The 15,567-nt window shown below is 42.9% G+C and overlaps 1 protein-coding gene and 1 long non-coding RNA gene across 5 annotated transcripts in view; both read left to right on the top strand.

Moving 5' to 3' along the window:
• GEN1 (GEN1 Holliday junction 5' flap endonuclease) overlaps positions 1–8,029 on the top strand; it is a 29,970-nt gene extending 21,941 nt beyond the window's left edge. For all 4 annotated transcript variants that reach the window (XM_053380924.1, XM_053380925.1, XM_053380923.1 and 1 more), the window contains 6 exons: positions 1,190–1,226; positions 1,326–1,406; positions 2,408–2,538; positions 3,644–3,705; positions 5,970–6,113; positions 6,368–8,029. In XM_053380924.1, the coding sequence (XP_053236899.1) occupies positions 1,190–1,226; positions 1,326–1,406; positions 2,408–2,538; positions 3,644–3,705; positions 5,970–6,113; positions 6,368–7,761 (1,849 nt within the window). In that variant the 3' untranslated portion in view covers positions 7,762–8,029. The remainder of the gene's footprint in view (positions 1–1,189; positions 1,227–1,325; positions 1,407–2,407; positions 2,539–3,643; positions 3,706–5,969; positions 6,114–6,367) is intronic.
• An 862-nt stretch (positions 8,030–8,891) lies between these two features.
• Positions 8,892–15,567, top strand: part of LOC128410141 (uncharacterized) — a 37,849-nt gene continuing 31,173 nt past the window's right edge. The window contains exon 1 of the long non-coding RNA XR_008329395.1: positions 8,892–9,089. This is a non-coding gene — a long non-coding RNA (uncharacterized LOC128410141). The remainder of the gene's footprint in view (positions 9,090–15,567) is intronic.

Below are 15,567 nucleotides of genomic sequence, written 5' to 3'. Positions count from 1 at the left end.
CCCTTCTTTTCTTTCCATAGTTCATTTTACATATTGTGCATCCCTGCATATTTTACTATAACCATTCAAATCAGTTTCCCACTTTTACATCCTTCAAAAATGATTTACTCTGTTGAATTTATCTTAATGCTGCCAGTGTTTTCAACTGTATACTGTTATATTCCATATATTCAAAAAATGTTTTCCACTCTTCTTTAAACATATGTTCTTGCTCTCTTATTATATGCAAGTTGTGCATATTCTATCAACTTAAATTGCCAGTCCTCTTTAGGTAGGATCTCGCTCACTTTCCATTTTGGGGCTAGCAAAGCACAGGCCACAGTTATTGCAGACATAAATAACCTTTTCTGACACCGGGGAATTTCAGTCTGGCTTATCCCCAACAAAAATGACTCTGTTTGGGGGGGGGGGTGTAAGTCTTTTTGAACATTTTTTTCATTTCATTATAAATCATTTCCCAGAACCCTTTTACATGTCCACCACATGGGGAAGAATGTTCCCTTCACTTCTTTACAGTTCCAACACTTATGTGATTCTGTTTTGTAACTATTAGCCATCCTACTCAGAGTTAAGGTGATGTGGGTGGCGCTGTGGGTTAAACCACAGAGCCTAGGACTTGCCAATCAGAAGGTCGGTGGTTTGAATCCCCGCGACAGGGTGAGCTCCCGTTGCTCGGTCCCTGCTCCTGCCAACCTAGCAGTTTGAAAGCACGTCAAAGTGCAAGTAGATAAATAGGTACTGCTCTGGCGGGAAGGTAAACGGCATTTCTATGCACTGCTCTGGTTCACCAGAAGCGGCTTAGTCATGCTGGCCACATGACCCGGAAGCTGTACGCCAGCTCCCTTGGCCAATAAAGCAAGATGAGCGCCACAACCCCAGAGTCGGCCACAACTGGACCTAATGGTCAGATGTCCCTTTACCTTTTTACTCAGAGTTAAGCACCATCTATGAATCATTTTCAAGTACTTCTCTTTCAATAAACAGCATGCTGTAAATTTCAAGCCACCTTTTGAATAAACTGCAGAAACAAGGAAGCTATTTCCGAGTCCAGAATCCAGACTGGTTTAGCTCAGCTGCCTGTCGCTTAACCTCTCCTGCCCTTTCGCATTAGGCTTACAGCTCTGAAAGCAGCTCCTTTTCACACTTCACATTTCTAACCTCTTCCTAATGTATGCATTTTTATTCACAGGAAAGCTAAAGCATGCAAAGGATTTCCATTTCCTGAGGTAATTAGGCCCGATTTGAAAATTTGAAAATGAATGTTTCCTAGAATCTTCTTATCCAGAAACCTTCTCCTTTTCACTTGTTCTTTTTTTCCTTCCAAGGTTATCCAAGAGTACCTAATCAGCAAAGATAAACCGATGAAGTTAAATGGGTGCCGGAGGCCAAATTTATTGTCCTTTCAGGTACAGATAGTAGATTTTGATGGTTAAACCGATTGTATGCATTAGCATTTAGCCCAGCTGGTAATGATGTGTAGTTGCCATTTTGTTGGTTAGAAGAATCTTCATATAAATAGAAAATATTACGGAAAGTAAGCACCAAAAAATAGTAGGAATTATTGCAATTTTTCTTAATTGTTTCTGCATCTGAGCACTCAAATTAAGGAGAAACTTAAGCAGTTTTAGAAAATGAAATACTCTGGGTGACTTTCAACAGATTCATGGAGGAACAGGCTATCAATGGCCACAAGGGCTATATTCTAACTCCATTGTTTGAGGCAGTTGATGGGAATCACAAGCACGGAGCATGCTCTTGTGCTCAGGACTTTCTTTCAGGATAATGGTGGGCTTTTGGTGGTGATAATAATAATAATAATAATAATAATAATAATAATAATAATTATTATTATTATTATTATTATTATTATTATTATTATTATTATTTATTTATACCCCGCCCATCTGACTGGGTTTCCCCAGACGCTCTGGGCGGCTCCCAACAGAATATTAAAAATGCAATAAAACATCAAACATTAAAAACTTCCCTAAACAGGGCTGCCTTCAGATGTCTTCTAAAAGTCAGATAGTTTTTTATTTCCTTAACATCTGCTGGGAGGGCGTTCCACAGGGCAGGCGCCACTACCAAGAAGGCCCTCTGCCTGGTTCCCTGTAACCTCACTTCTCACAGTGAGGGAACTGCCAGAAGGCCCTTGGTGCTGGACCTCAGTGTCTGGGCAGAACGATGGGGGTGGAGACGCTCCTTCAGGTATACTGGGCCAAGGCCGTTTAGGGCTTTAAAGGTCAGCACCAACACTTTGAATTGTGCTCGGAAACGTACTGAGCCTCTCTCGTGTGCTAATGGCAAGTGAACTGTTTCATACATGGCACTTGAAAAGGTTTTCACCAACAATACTGTGGCACCAGTTTTAGAGGACACATGTTTAGAGCTTTTCTCATACTTACAGAAATTTGCTTTTGAGAAAATGGACTGGTCCAAGCATTACGCTTGTGAGAAATTGTGCATCCTCCTCACATACTATGACATGAACAGAAGGAAGTCTGGCCATTTTGACCCACAGCAACTGCAGGCACGACGGTAATTTAATTTGGTAGTTGGATGAATTCTCACCCCCTGCTTCTTTTCATATCTGTTGCTGGAGAAATCTGTATTCCTGATAGCCTTGTGGAAGTGGAAAATATATGGGGGTTTAAATCAGTCCTGTATTTCTGATGTAGTGTAAAATCCCCAGAACATAACCCCCACACAAATGGCGGGATTGTTGTATTATTTGACGTATTGCAGCCACGTGGGAGATTAGCCCCATATGTGGTGGGTTTTTTAAGTTTTTATTTATTTTAATGCCATTCTCATATTTCCTAAATAATAGTCAGTTAGCTTTTTCTGTTCTTTTCTTAAATAAGCACTGGATTCACAGAAGATTGCAAATCCCCCCCTTTTTTTAGTAACTTAAATTCTGAATTTCACGCAAACTTTTAACTGCTTGTGTATTTTTCTGTTTGCATTCTTCTATTTTAAAATGGTTTATGTTTTTGCTTTTTGTGGAATATTGCAGCCAAATATAACTAGCAAGCGCAGTGCTAGTTAGTGTATGAAGCGGTAAAGGACCACAAATAGACTCAGCCAGGTCACGCCACAAGAGGGAGGAAGTAAAGCCTTTCTTTCTTTCTTTCTTTCTTTCTTTCTTTCTTTCCCTCTCTCTCTCTCTGTCTCGCTCTCTCCCTCCACATCATGTAATGGGATGGACATGTGTGACTTTGCTCACAAGGTTACAGCACATGTTTGGAATCATATTCTGTATTTTCTACCAAAGAGTATTTTGCCTTTATTATTATTGTTGCTGCTGCATGGCACAATGCACGACTGAGACCTTGAATCTGTAAGTAAAGCATTTTAAACTTGCTTAACATTGTGTGGGCTGCTAATTGCAAGGGGGTAGAAAGAGGTCAGTTGCTGTGTGTAGTTGGAATGGGATAAGAAAAATCTAACAACCTATATTCCTAACGCTATACTGCTACTTAACTTTTGTGAGTTTCATACTCTGCTACTGGGGCTCTCTTGTGCAACCCCTGCGTTTTGAATCTAGGCAACCCAGCCAATTCTGTTCTTGTTCACCCACACATGTGGATCCACAGGGATTCCTATATTTCAATTCCCCCTCATTTTTATCTTTGTTTTACAGGATAATCAAGAACCGGACTAAAAATGGCATTCCTTGCTTTGAAATAGAGTGGCAAAAGCCAGGTTGGTGCTGTTTGTTTCTGCGTTCTTTGGGCTTATCATACAATGCCGCTTTAAATTCTGGTTTAGTGAAAAGTTTCCTTACCACCTTGAAGGAAGGAAGACAAGGTTGATGTGATAAGAAACTAACTTTAGCACTATTGGAATGTTAAAAATAAAAGACAGACTGGCCCTGTGTGTCTAGTGATTGCTGGTTGGGAGAATGTTTTTAGATTTATTTTTAAAACACACACACACACAATTAATATATGTGCTTGCTTGCCACCCTGGGCCTCTTTTGGGAGGAAGGGCAGGACAGAAATTGAATAAATGAATAGTGTGAGTATGCCAAAATTGGATCTTTAGATACAGTGGTGCCCCGCAAGACGAATGCCTCGCAAGACGAAAAACTCGCTAGACGAAAGGGTTTTCCGTTTTTTGAGTCGTTCCGCAAGACGAATTTCCCTATGGGCTTGGTTCGCAAGACGAAACGTCTTGCGAGTTCTTGCGAGTTTGTTTCCTTTTTCTTAAAGCCACTAAGCCGTTAATAGCCGCTAAGCCGCTAATAGCCGTGCTTCGCAAGACGAAAAAACCGCAAGACGAAGAGACTCGCGGAACGGATTAATTTCGTCTTGCGAGGCACCACTGTAATTGCGCGCTGTTCAGACGAGTAGAACAACACACATCAAATCCTGACTTTATTCCTTTCTTGTGGCAGCCATTGCTCAGTTGCGAAGTATCAGCTCAGCTTGCAGAAGGCTCTCGGTTGAATTCATAACATTTCCAAATAGGGTTAGGAAGGGCTGGGAAAGGCTTCATATATTCATATTGATGATACAGGGCAAGTTTTAAAATAAGAGACACTTTCCCCCGCTTCCCCACCCTCATGCCAGTGGCATGAACTCTGCTCACTGTAATTTGCTGCTGGTCTAGTTTAAAACTGCTTTTCTTTATGCTGCTGGTATACAAATTGTGGGAATGTTAAGGGAGGCAGGAGCGGACATATTGTTTAATTATATCCTTCCCAACTTGTGTTAACAAGTTATACAATTTAGCAGAGTAACATTCCCCATTTTAAACTTACGCAGCGGATAGGTTTGCCAGGCTTGCATAAGCCTCTAAAATAAGATTCCTGGTAATTCCCCTTTTATTCCCTCTTTTAAAAAGAATAGACATGACACAGTCTTGTAGAAAAGTATAAAATAGTTTACTCACTCATTCTGTTCACCAATGGATCCCAGAAGGCAGACTTAAGTTACAAAATATATACACTTGGAATCTATCCCATAAGGAGATAGTGAGCATCTCAGGCTGATGCTTCTTTGACGAAAGCAAAATGGAGAAGAGAGAGATGTGGTGGCCAGCCCTGTGCTTTTGTTACCTGCACAGGTAAAGTCACGCCCACCTCTGGCCACATGTCACATGTAGAGGAAGTTTGTCCCAGCACAGGAGGAAACAGGAAGTTTATCTACTGGCTGGAAAAACATCCCTCTTCATGTCTAAACATGTCCACCCTAGGAATGTTGTATTTGACTGCTCTGTGTTTCACACCTCACATAAATAAATAGCTTTTGTATTAAATATTTAAGAATGAACCACTGTTTTGTTTTTAGACACGTTGGAAATTTATGTGCTGAAATTTGCTTAATGGTAAAATTTGTAGACCTCTTTTCCACCCCCAGAGTGGTCCCAAAGCGGTTTGCAACAAAAGTAAACAAACAGTTTGCAACAAAAGAAAACAAACAAGCAGGGACGCATATAAATGTATATATGAGTAGCAGAGCAGTAATAAATGCATACATACTGCATTGCAGGGGGTTGGACTGGATGACCCTTGGAGGTCCGTTCCCCCTCTACAATTTTATGATGCTATGGAATGAAAACTCCAAAGCAGAGTCAACCAAGCTCTCCAAAAGCCTGGGAGAGCATATGTGTTTTTACTGGGCAACGGAAGGCCATCAGTGACTTCTTGCCTGAAAGTCCTACCCAGGTGATGATACTTTTGGAGCAGATTGCTTCCCCTGCTGGCAATTTCTCTCTCTCTTAGATATTCATGGGAGGCGCAATGGGGGGGGAGCAATGTGGAGACCGGGGGGGGGGGCACTGGAAACAACCCCCCTCCTAAAAAAACCACAAACCCACAGGGCTTAGGAAATGACAGTTCATTTGCTACTCCCTTGGATCGCACAGTGCCTAAATGAGAACAGAGTTATCTTTTCTGCAGCCATGAACCTGCCCATTTGTATCTGATAGTATTTTGTTTCCATGCTCCGGATTCATTGCTCCAGATCATTACGCTACAGCAGACGATCAGCCTGCAGAACCCTTTTTAATAACAACAGAAGAGGCGTCACTATTTGAGGCTGCGTATCCAGAAGTGGTTGCCCGGTACCATATGGAGAAGTTGGAAATATGCAAGGAAAGGAACAAAGGTAAATCTGAAGCGTCGGGTTTTGCTGTTGATTAAATAGACACCGCGCTCCTTTCGTTTTGTGAAATTGCCCATTATCCTCCCGAGATGTATGCATCTTAGTCAGCGAAGCATTATAATGTAAGCAGATTCTCAGTCACATTCCCCAGCCCTTGCTTAACTGCCCTTTAAATCACAGATTGCTTCTGTTAACTTCATCACAAGGAACAAAGCCTCATTTTTACAAGGTGACTTTGTTTTGTCTGGTTATTTTAGGTAAGAAGAAGAAACCTAAAGAGAGAGAACGCTTAGCTGGGGACAGTGAAATTACAGATCTTCTTTCTCGGCTGAACATGCGATCTGATGAGGAAACCTTTCCCGGCAAAGATCCTAAGCCCCCATTTACAACTGTTTCTGGTTTTCAAACAGTCCCAGAAAAGGGCTCTAAAATTCAGGGCCTACCTGTCACTACACATTTTCCTACTGCAGTCACGCAAAGTCAAAACCCACCATCTACCTTGGTTGCGACTACTTTGCAAAATACAGAGTATAATTGCATTCCTAACGGTTCTCCGAGCTCGCAACCTGAAAACTTGCATGCATCTTCCCAAATTGCCCATCTGCAGTTGAGTGACATTGACTGGGAAGGAACATCCTTCAGCATTTCTCCAAAGCGGGTTAATATTGCTTGTTCGGAATCTGAGTCAGATGCGAGTAATAATTTTCCAAGTCAACACTCTTCACTGCACTGCAAAACAGCTGAAATCATTCCCCCGTCTTTGAATTCTGTGCGATATGATCCAAATCTGCCAGGGAGTGAGGAGTGCTCTGTCTCCAAAATTGACCTTCATAAAGGTCAAAATGATTTATCTTCACAAGAGCGGGCAATTCTGAAGCCTTCTGCTTTGGAAGCTTCTCCCAGCCTTTCAGATATGTCTCTGTTAAACTCTTTGCAAATGGTAGAACAAATCAATGTTACATCTAGCCCTGAGGGAAAAGCTCCATCTCTTTCAGCTCAGCTAAATGACAGTGCTCAGGAAGTTGAAAGTATATTACCAGGAAAATGTCTGCGGGGACTTGGCTTGCCAAACTTGCTCAAAAACTATGAAAATCCAGCCCGGGCGTCAGATAACCTCACCAGTCCAGGAACTTCAGTGTCTCTGGGCGCCAGAACACTAAAACCAACTTGCTTGGGAAACAAGTCACCAAGATTGTCTTGCAAGTCAACGGAAGTCCTAGATAGCTGTCAGGTGAGGGGAAAGCCCCTGCCGGCCACTCATAAAAGCTCGCTGAAGAAGAGTGTGTGCCAAAAGATTTACTCCAGTGAAGACAGTGATGATGAAAATGTGAAAGGTAGAAAGAAGGCTCACAGAAGCCCTAAGTGGCGAAGGAAGGGTCGCGTTGTTCAGCTGAAGGACAAGTGTAGGGACAAAAGGAGCAGCCATGAATTGGTGGCTGAAGTTGTGCCAGGAGAGAACTCTCTTAAAGGGCCTGCCATTAATTTACCAGTGGAGGAGCTTCCTATTGCACACATTCACAATTCTCTGACACTCTCAGAATCTAAGCTTTGTCAATCCTCTCCTCCTCTTCAGGCAAGTGAGGCTGCCGCCTGGGCTGATAGCCCCCTTCCTTTGGCCGAACGGCTGAAACTAAGACTGCAGAGCAGTTGAGGATCCCTTGGCATTTTGCTCTTCTGGGCAGTTCTTAAAAACTCTTCTCCTTCCCCCTCCGTCACCTTTGTAAAAGCTCAACCGACAGATCTACGTAAAGAGACACCACCTTAATGAGTGAGGGTGCAGGGAGAGATCTGGAATGAGCAGAACTAAATGCTGGTGTGAAATTAACTAGTCTCTTCAGTCAGCCTTTATAGCTCTACCGTGGTTTCCTGTAGAACTGGCTGTGGATTGTGCTGATGGCTCATAAGCGCATTCTTCTTTTGTTGAGGTGCATCATATCTGCATCCCTTCTTTTCTTGAGCTGCACAGCATCTGCGGCAATGAATGAAAGCAACTTTTGTTCATCAATCCAATTACCGAACGTGTGGCAAGTTGTTTCTGCCCACCCGGATGGTGGTTCTGTTGATACCAGATATCTTCACACTTCAGGGTTATGCAATATGACTTGGTCTTTTTTAGACCTTTCCATGGACCAAATCACAGAACATACCCCCACTGGTCTGGGATCTTAGACTGGGTTTGCAAGCAAAACAAGAATGCTGTGGTGGGAGATACTACTCTTGAATTCTGCCCCATGTAAGAACCTCAATACTCAGTTATTGCAATGTGTTCTATGTGGGGTTATCCTTGGGCCTGGTCTGAAAGTGGCGCAAAAGGCTGTGACTAGACTTTTGATGGGGAAGTCTATCACCAGCCCATAACTGTTCCTCAAAAGTTTGTACTGGATGCCCATACACTACCGAGCCAGATTCAAGGTCCTTGTATTGATTTTCAAGTCCCTTAACAACTTGGGTCCAGGATTACCTCAGGGACCGCCCGATCCCTTATATCCCTGTCCAATTGCTGGGGTCTTTGGGGGAGTCACTTTTAGTGGTCCCATGTGGCTCAGAAGCACAGCTCATAGACACCAGGGACCATGCATTTAATATTGTGGGCACAGTTTTTATGGACCTCCCTTCCATTTGAGATCAGACAGGCCCCCTCCCTGCTGAACTTTCAGCCCCTACTGTGAAGACTTCCATTCCAGCAGGCATTTTAAACTGACATTTTTGATTTTATAGTTTTAACTGATTTTTACTTTTTGTATTGTATCCTTGTAACAACTCAGAGGTTGTTGTGTTAAGCAGTATAGAAATTGTTTAAATGAAGAAAGAAGAATAAACTCCCTGCAAATGTAAAAAAAAAAAAAAGCCCGACACAGCAAGGAGAATGAATCTTACCTATCCCTTTGCCTGTTGTGTTGCTTTTCTATTTGCAGTGAGTTCTTAACTTAGGGAGAAGGGACATAGGTTGTACCGCTTCAGAATACGGTGGTACCTTGGGTTACAGACGCATCAGGTTGCAGACGCTTCAGGTTACAGACTCCGCTAACCCAGAAATAGTACCTCGGGTTAAGAACTTTGCTTCAGGATGAGAACAGCGGGAGGTCCCATTAGCTAAAATGGTGCTTCAGGTTAAGAACAGTTTCCAGTTAAGAACGGACCTCTGGAACGAATTAAGTTCTTAACCTGAGGTACCACTGTACATCACTGCATTCTTCCGCACGGGTAAACCAGATATAATGCCTTCAGTAATCATGACAATCCCAGTTGCTGTAAAGATGCAATCTGCTCTCTTCAGTAGTTGGAAGCTGGGAGAGTGTTGGAAGAAAGTGAGATGTCAGTGTTCAGGCGGCTTCAATGCAAACAGACAGTGGCATCTTGATTATTCTCTGCTTGTCCACTGTCACACCAGAGCACAAACAATCCCATCCATGCAGTACCTTTTTTCCCCTTTCTCCAAGTTCAGCTAAATGCAGCTGTAGCTACTCAGTTATAGTCAACCCTTTTATTCTCGGAGCGTACTGTAGCTCAGCTGAATTTACTGCTGTGCAGTATCTTTCCCTGGAAAGTGTATACTACAAGTAAATCAGCAGCAAGTCAATGGATCAGTGTCACATGTTGGCATTATATATTTACCACATCAATATTGTGCCCTTTCTTTTGATTTTGTGAGCACTGGAGCCAAAAGCCTTTGAATTAAACATCAAAAAGAATGGCAGTTTACCTCCGGCCATGGGGTTAAATCAAAGCCTAAATTAAATCTGGGCAGTATTATGTAATAGCCGAACACCTCAACCCTTTTGATGATTAAAGTATTTTACTTCTTTATACTGGAGTCCTAAGTGCATTTGCCGGGAAGCAAATCCTATTGATTTCAGCTAAACTTTTCATATTAGAGTCCCTAGCATTGCACGCCTTATCCTACACTGCAATTCTGTACACGTCTACTCAAAATTAAGTCCCATTGTGTTTAATAGGGTTTGCTCCCAGGTATGTGGGTGTAGAATTGCAGCCCAAGAGAAGTGTCTGAAACCCGTGACTATCTGTGGTTTTAACTGCCTAACTACAGCCTTATAAGCATTGTGTAATTGTATAAACCTTGTGTATAAATGCAGGGGTAGCTAATCTGCGGTTCTCCAGCAATTTCTAACAGCCCCAGCCAGCCCACTTGTCCCAAACAGAATTAATTAAATGGTGAAATGATGTGCAGAAGAATTTATAGTGCACTGTTACTCATGTTTACCTGGAACAAGCGTTCCAGGCGTTGCTATGTCCATTGTACTCTTTCCCCCAGCAAAAAATTATCTGGTCCCAGATATTGCATGTCTATCATGTCACATCCAGATGCAAACCACAGGTTATGGGAGGGAACCGAGGCAATATATATTTCTGCATTCCTATAAAGCAGGGGGTTTGCTGTAAAGTTTGCTACCTGATATATTATTTTGTAAGGTGGGAGAATTGCATGGCGTTTTAACCTATAGACATGCACAGAAGTGGTTTGTGGCGTGCATAGGATGGTTGTTGCAAAAACTAGGAATTAAGGCGAAATCCACATAAAGTTAATTAAGGTACTTTGAAATTGCACTGGAAGAGACTTGCGGACATGTTTAACTCGCCCATTGAAAATATGGGGCTTGGGCTGTGGCTGGGACATGCCCTAAAACCGATGTGTAAGAAATTGGGAGGACTTGCTGTTTTAGATGTGTAAAGCACTAACCTCTTGCAATGCAGGAATCTTTTGTCCACTGTGAAGCTCATACCCATGACCCTGAGATTAAGAATCTCATGTTCTACTGACTGAACTAACTCAGAAACAGCTGCACAGCTGTGGTTTGTGGGCTCTAGGCCCTCCAGAGAAGTCGCTGCAGAAGTCCCCTTTAGCTGCATGACCTGTTGGAACATGCCTGGGGGCACACGCAGCCCCCGGAATGAGACAGGCCTCTCCGGGCGTCTTCCTGATGAAGTGCAGCCCGGGACGTTCACAAATCAGTCCCAGTGTGCACCAGCGACACATATCAAAAGACATGTGCACGCTCACTCAGCAGAGTATAGCAGAAACGATTGTGGAGCATTCTAAGTGGTTTATTAAGTAATATATGCAGGACAAAGCAACCATGGCGTCCTCTCACATCTTCTTCAAGAGAGAGAGAGAGAAAGAAAAGTGCAGTGCTACCTCGGGTTAAGTACTTAATTCATTCCAGAGGTCCGTACTTAACCTGAAACTGTTCTTAACCTGAAGCACCACTTTAGCTAATGGGGCCTCCTGCTGCTGCCGCGCCGCCGGAGCACAATTTCTGTTCTCATCCTGAAGCAAAGTTCTTAAGCTGAAGCACTATTTCTGGGTTAGCGGAGTCTGTAACCTAAAGCATATGTAACCTGAAGCGTATGCAACCTGAGGTACCACTGTACAAAAGTACAGTACAGCAGAAGAGGGATAAGACTGATTTCCGATCTCACACTTTCCAAGCCTAGAAAGTAAACACTAACATGTGATGTAACAATCACCTAGCAACGGAGGAGTGAAATGCTAACATTTCTCCTGAGATTGGGAGAAACTGACCATCGCACAAGGCAACAAGTAGCAATGTCACTACATCCCATCCTAAGTGCTCCTTTTCCAGCGCAAAGTATCTCATGAGTGGAAGCATTTCAAGCCTTCTGCCACTTGTGCGTTGTTGAGAAGAGTCTTGCCATGCAGAATTCTGCTCAGCTTAGAATAGTGAATTTTATCTGCTGTGGCAAATCGCACTGCTGTCGGGCCAACAGATCTGCCATTAATGTTTGGCTGTGTAGTTCGCAAGTTTCAAATAAAAATACATGTTATTTCAGATACCTGTATCCAAGTTGTCTACTTTTTCTGTCTTTTGCTATATGCGCAGGTTAGTTCGTCTTATTGGTCAGAAACGTGACAAAGTTGTGAAGGAAATTTAAGAACTTGGCACTTCTTAAACCTTCTCTCTAAACTTCTATTCATTACCCAGGTTTTATACACACACACACACACACACACACACACACATATGAAATCTATTGTGGCACTCTGCAAATGTGAATATAAAAGCCTGAAAGCAGCTTAGCCAGCATGGTTTACCTTGTTCCCAAGGAATCTTAAGAAGGGATAACATTTTCTTGTAAAACTGCATATCACAGGGTCTGTTAGAGAAGGTATTATATTTGTGTTTGTGATGTAAACGTGTCATGTTCTTTTAGGGTTTTGCCATAGCCTAGAATCCTATTTCTTCAGATAAATGCTGGGATTCTCAGTACTGTAACAACTATGGAAGGCACTGATAAAGCCTTGCCGTGACTAAATAAAATGGGCTGTTTTGTATTAGCAGATCAGTATATATATCTAGCAATGCATGCAAGTTTCACTTTCCTATAAGCCTTACTACTGTACAACTTTCCTCCGAGATCTAAGACTATTGTCCTCTGCATTCTTGGGGTTAAATCAGTGAGACTTTACCACATTATAATGAAAACTAAGGTTAAAGCTACAATTCTATGCACATTTACAAGGAAATAAATCCTACTGAACTCAATGGGACTTTTGAGCAGACGGGTCTAGACCCATGCTGTATAATAATTATTATTATCATCATCATTATTGCTATTATTATTTATATACCGCCCTATTCCTGGAGGTTTCAGGGCAGTTCACAGAAAAGATCACAACATATATAAATAAAAACAACAACCCCCCCCAAAAAAGAGCCACATTTTTAATGGGCATTGGATGTCAAACAGATCACCCAAAGGCCTGGTTAAAAAGGAACGTTTTTGCCTGGTGCCTAAAGGTGTCCAATGAAGGCGCCAGGCAAACTTCCCTGGGGAGAGCATTCCACAGATGGGGAGCCACTGCAGAGAAGGCCTGTTAAAATGTGAGAAATGGGACTCACAGCACTCTCCTGATCTACATCCCTAAACTGGTTTGGGCATTCACGACTCAAAGCTCAAGATGGATTCACTTTCCTAGGCATATCAGTATGGGTATCCTGTGAAAAGAGTCCTTGAAGACTAGCCAGAATAGCACCCTCTGGGTATTATAAGAATTCTCATCATCTCATTGAAAGAGATGGGTTTGCTTAGCGTGGAGAAGGGATGTTTAAAAGGGAAACATCAAATACCAAATACTAATATTACTATAGAAGAAACATCAGCATGCTGAAGGGTTTTGTACCTTGGCTGTCCTTTGAAAGATGGGCCCTGAGAGGGAGGAAGGGGAGGAAGACAATGAAAGATATTACCCTCTCCAGAGGGCATGCTTAATGCTCTCATGGCGAGTTATCATGTGCCTAAAAAGAATGCCCTTTTCCAAGGGGTGACATGTTAGTTTTCCTTTTCCTAAATTGTATGCAGCATCCACAGTTACTTCCCTTCACTGTTACAAAACAGTGGGTGGAGCCATAAAGATGCCGAGAAGGGCTGACCGAAGCCTTTAAATTATTCCCAATCTTAATCTTTTAAATGTTCCCTAAGACTCCCATGGAGCATTACCAGCACAGAATGCAGATGCCGATGAGAAAGTCTACTTACATCTCCATCCACTTTCTCTCTCACTCCCTGAATGATCAAACCAAAGGAGATGGCTCTGCCTCTAGAGCCCTAGTGACCAAGGAGCCCCCAGAGGGAGGTGTCACAATGAAGGGCGTGTCACAAGGACCTCCGCAACCTAGTAACCACCAGCACTCAACTGGCACTACTCTCAACTGACACTACTAAGTTTGCTTAAAAGGTAAAGTACCCCCTGCCCTTTCGGGCCAGTCTTGACAGACTCTAGGGTTGTGCGCTCATCTCACTCTAGAGGCCGGGAGCCAGCGCTGTCCGGAGACACTTCCGGGTCATGTGGCCAGCGTGACGAAGCTGCTCCGGCGAACCGGCACCAGAGCAGCACACGGAAACGCCGTTTACCTTCCCGCTAGAAAGCGGTACCTATTTATCTACTTGCACTTAATTGTGCTTTCGAACTGCTAGGTGGGCAGGAGCTGGGACCGAACGACGGGAGCTCACCCCGCCGCGGGGATTTGAACCGCCGACCATGTGATTGGCAAGTCCTAGGCGCTGAGGTTTTACCCACAGCGCCACCCGCGTCCCTAAGTTTGCTTATATGGCTTTTAATCCATGTTTAGCCCCAACACATTTTAAAAGGGCATTGGATGTCAATCAGATCAACGAAAGGGCCTGGTTAAAAAGGAACCTCTTCCCCTGGCGCCTAAAGGTGTATAATGAAGGCGCCAGGCAAACTTCACTGGGGAGAGCATCCCATAGATGGGGACCCACTGCAGAGAAGGCCTGTTCTCATCTTGCCACCCTCTGGACCTCTCAAGGAGGAGGCACACAAAGAAGGGCCTCAGAAGATGATCTCAGGGTCTCAGCAGGTTCATATGGAGATAGGTGGTCCTTGAGGTATTGCGGTCCTGAGCTATTTAAGGCTGTATAGTGTCCTCGATCTGTTAGGAGTTTGTATGAAACTGCCTGTAGCTAGGAAAATGTCTACTGTGCTTAAACAAGTGAAACATGAGAATTTTCCGAAAACCTGAACTATTGTAGATGTTACCTTTGATGTGCTGAAAGGCAACTTAGTTTAATATCCAGGTGCTAGACGGCTTTTCGCATTCCTTAGCAAATGATAAATATGTGGTAGCTATACTGCAGAAAATGTTTGTGCGTTACAAAATCCATCATAAAAGGGATGTCAGAAGAACCTTCCTTGGAAGGGGAAAAGAAGCAGAAATGTGGAGGTATTTAAAAGTGCCACTAGACTTTAGGGGGTTTTGGGGGGCTGTACATAACTACTTTCTGGAAACTGCTTCCCAAACCTTGTTTCCCCAAGCAAGACTCTAGAATTAAATTCTTATCAAATCTAGATGACCTTTCTTTTTAACAGAAAGATTTATGGGTTTTTATATACATATATAGGGAATCAACACTCTCTTTGACACAAAGGGAGGCTGTGTTTAGAAACTAGCATAGAAAGCTGCACTGCACATTGAGACAGTGTTAGAAATAAGACGTGTTTTCCTTCCTGAAGGGCAAAGTGCTAAATCTACCACTGAGTTTTATTATTTCACCAGTAGCACTTAGCCTATAACAGATCTAGTAATATTGCTAACTGCGGCTTCCTTTCATCTGCTGATGTAAAATGGCAGAGCTTCAACACCTCCTTAGACATGAAAAGATTTTTACCTTGACTCGTGATAACAGCTCCCATTAATCTTTCTCACTGTGAGCTGTCTGCATTTTACCCTAAAAGTGCTAATGCTAAAGTTTTCAGAGAAGGCTTCGAGATAGGAAAGAGGAGCCGGTGAGAAAATTCTTTCTAAAAAGATTTAAAATTCTCTTTCAGTCAATAAATGTGGTTTTCATTTTCTGCTTCAGCACAATGCAATCAACCCTTTCAAAAAAACAAACAAGGTTAATTATTGTTTCTTGGAGGTACGCAAGACAGCCTCCTGGTTACAGTAGTTTCCCTATT

The sequence above is a fragment of the Podarcis raffonei genome, chromosome 3 (assembly GCF_027172205.1).
Source record: "Podarcis raffonei isolate rPodRaf1 chromosome 3, rPodRaf1.pri, whole genome shotgun sequence".
Lineage (NCBI taxonomy): Eukaryota > Metazoa > Chordata > Lepidosauria > Squamata > Lacertidae > Podarcis > Podarcis raffonei.
Note: the sequence above shows the minus strand (reverse complement) of the source record. Positions and strands in the feature narration are given on the sequence as shown.